General features: G+C 39.0%; 1 protein-coding gene across 7 annotated transcripts in view; it reads left to right on the top strand.

Moving 5' to 3' along the window:
• Window positions 1-874: 874 nt before the first annotated feature.
• The window catches only part of LOC108685983 (transcriptional repressor CTCFL-like), a 14,366-nt gene continuing 12,333 nt past the window's right edge, over window positions 875-2,907 (top strand). The window contains exons 1-2 of one of the 7 annotated variants that reach the window (XM_018191003.1): window positions 875-993; window positions 2,435-2,605. In XM_018191003.1, the coding sequence (XP_018046492.1) occupies window positions 2,479-2,605 (127 nt within the window). In that variant the 5' untranslated portion in view covers window positions 875-993; window positions 2,435-2,478. The other 6 variants (XM_018191001.1, XM_018191007.1, XM_018191004.1 and 3 more) reach the window with 6 other exon arrangements.

Here is a 2,907-nt window from a genome sequence, read left to right as displayed (position 1 = left end):
TTGTATTAGTTATGGCTTTAATGTAGCTTGTACATGATTCCATAATTAAATTATTTTAAAAATATATGAAATATATATTATGTAGAAGAGTTCACTCACATCTGCAACAATTATATGCTTCTATATGTTTATTTCTTTTTATAATTTCATTCAGTAATAGTGATTTCGATCAATATATTGTAACAAATTAATTAAGAGTGCACGAAGCATGATCTTTAGATACGATGATACATTAGAATTAGAAATATGAGTAGTTTTTTGCGAAAAAAAAGAATGGGCAATTAATATCCATTTTCACGATATAAATTAATTTTAATGTCGATTTAATTTATACTTCATATTTTTTTAATTTTTAAAATTAAAAAAAGATAAAAAATTAAATCGATCACAGATAATCTACATTGATAAAAATGGAAATAACTATGTACATACATATACGAATTAATGGTAATTCGAGTTTCGCGCAATTTCCGTTTATCAAATGGCTTTTAAAGTCTGTCTAGACAGACTCGCATGATGCGAAATATGCGAACACATAGAAAAATTAACCAATCAATCCTACACAATAAGGTAATAACCAATCGCCTCCTTCTACATATCGCTCTTTCCGGAAAAAGCGGAAAGTTGATTGGTTGCCATGTCAGCTTAGATGCGTGGAACGCGTGTAAATGCGTTTCGCATATATGACAAATAATGTGCGATTAAAATTGGATACGATAAAACTTTATTTAAATCAACTCTCATATAAAAAAATATTACAAAATTAATAATTAATATAAAAAATACATTACGTTAAACATAAAGAACTTATGATTGTGTGCCCGATACAGAGAGCGCAGAAACATGGCTATTCTTAGCGTTCGACTATCGCGCAATGTATCATTTTTTTTTCACGCGTACATATTGCATGGTAAAAATTCGCTTAAATGGGTTCGAAATAATTGCAACTGAAGAATTCTAGAGAGCATTCGAGCATGACAAAGAATCGACGTCGTAAGTTGTACCCTCCAGATTCTAGAATTTCTAAAAGATATCAGAAAGAACAATCACGGTCGGCGTATAAACACGCGAGCGTGACGCGTGACGTGCCTAATGCGCAGCTGCCAACGCGCAGCACAGCGCAGCATTTGAACCATCGCAGTTCGATCGGCCATATTTGCTCTTATACAACGCCCTCACGCGACGATCGTGGGTTTACGTGTATATTTGGTGGCTTCATATCAACCTATCGGCCCAAATAGCACCGACAATTGTGTTCTACGGTGACGTTCGGTGAGTTTCCACGATATTCGAGCTGGTGGACAGTCCTGGGACGTGCCGTGCGATCCCTTGGTTCCTGGTGGCACGCGGCGCAACGGCACGGCGGCATCGTCGCACGGTGTCCTCCATATTGATGACAGCGCCGACGGTGATAATTTTCTGAAATTTTTGTCGTTAATGCCCCCTGTGTCCTGAAATCGAAAGCACCCGCGTTTGTCTTAAAAGCTCCCCGACAGAATGCGCGACCTCGTGGGGCCCCCGCCGTGTGTTTTACGAGAGTCCGTGAAATACGGTGTTCCCCCAGGTACCCGCCCGCGTCACCATGGCGTTGCTCACTCGTTCCTTTCTCGCCTCGCCTCGCCTCGCTGGCATTGTCCGTCATGGCGCGCTCGGCTTCCCTCGCACTTGCCTATGGCGTCGTACATCGGCCACCTCCAGCGCCGCTGGCCGCGTCCGATGGCAGCGCGTCGCCGCCGTCGCCGCGGCGCACGTTGCCCCCTTGATTATCGCACGCGTCGAGAGACGCCGAGAAGCGAGCGCCCCGCCGTCGTCGCGGGCGACGCGACAACCGGGATATTCGTCTTTGCTCAACGAGCGCCGGATCCTCGGCGCACCACATATTTCTCTTCCCCGTCGCATTATCGATTCCTCTTGTTTAATTTGATCACGGCGATGTCCGCTGTCGAGATTGCTATCCGCTCATCGTATCCTCGGGCGACGCTCCGAAAGGAACGACAGCCCGCATCCTGACCTACAAAGATGTTTTCGGTTTCAATAACGGTCAGGTTTATTTTCCAATCTCGCTCGTGTTTCCCTTCCTCGTAATGTAGACTCGCGGCTTTTTAAACTTGCTTTCGGTGACTAATGAAAAGTAGTAAAGTTAAACTAGAAAATTGTTGCTTTGTTCTAAAAATCTTTTAATCATTACTCGTTTTGCCTTATAAACGGGAATGGACGTGTGTGAAGAGAAATTTGTGAAAAAAATGTGAATTTACAATTCGTATATAGTGCATATTCAACATGGCTTTATGCTTATTTTTAGAATTGTTGATGTAAAGGTGTTATTAATATTAGAAAATATATTTACAGTAGAGTAGTAACAATTCAACACACATATTTCTAAGTTATCTGGACTTATATCAATAATGTATATATTAATGATATAATGTTTCAGACTGATGAACATAGCTACCATTGTTTGAGCTGTATGCTTCAATCATGAGTAACGTAGCTACTATAAAATTGGAAGAGGGACAAGAATCTGTCACTGAGATACAAACTTACTTGGAGACATTTAATAAAGAGATTGAGGGTGGACAAGGCGAGCAATTGCAACATGTACAATGTTAGTATTTCATATAGCAGTTTTTTTTTTACAAATATTTGTATTGTTTAATATTTTATCTCTTAGGTCTGTTTCAAAATATATCGCGAGTATTGAGAACCTATAGTATATATCATGAATTAAAGATTTATATATATATATAAAATTATTATTCCCAAAAAATTTTGATTTTAGAAGAAATGATTTAAACAAGATGGAAGGATTTCAAGATGATATATTTTAGTCATGTTTTTGTTCTAAATGGAATCAAAAAGATATGACGATCACTTCTACTTTTTGTATTTGAAATAAAATTATATAAA

Source organism: Atta colombica, unplaced genomic scaffold, assembly GCF_001594045.1.
Source record: "Atta colombica isolate Treedump-2 unplaced genomic scaffold, Acol1.0 scaffold163, whole genome shotgun sequence".
Lineage (NCBI taxonomy): Eukaryota > Metazoa > Arthropoda > Insecta > Hymenoptera > Formicidae > Atta > Atta colombica.
Note: the sequence above shows the minus strand (reverse complement) of the source record. Positions and strands in the feature narration are given on the sequence as shown.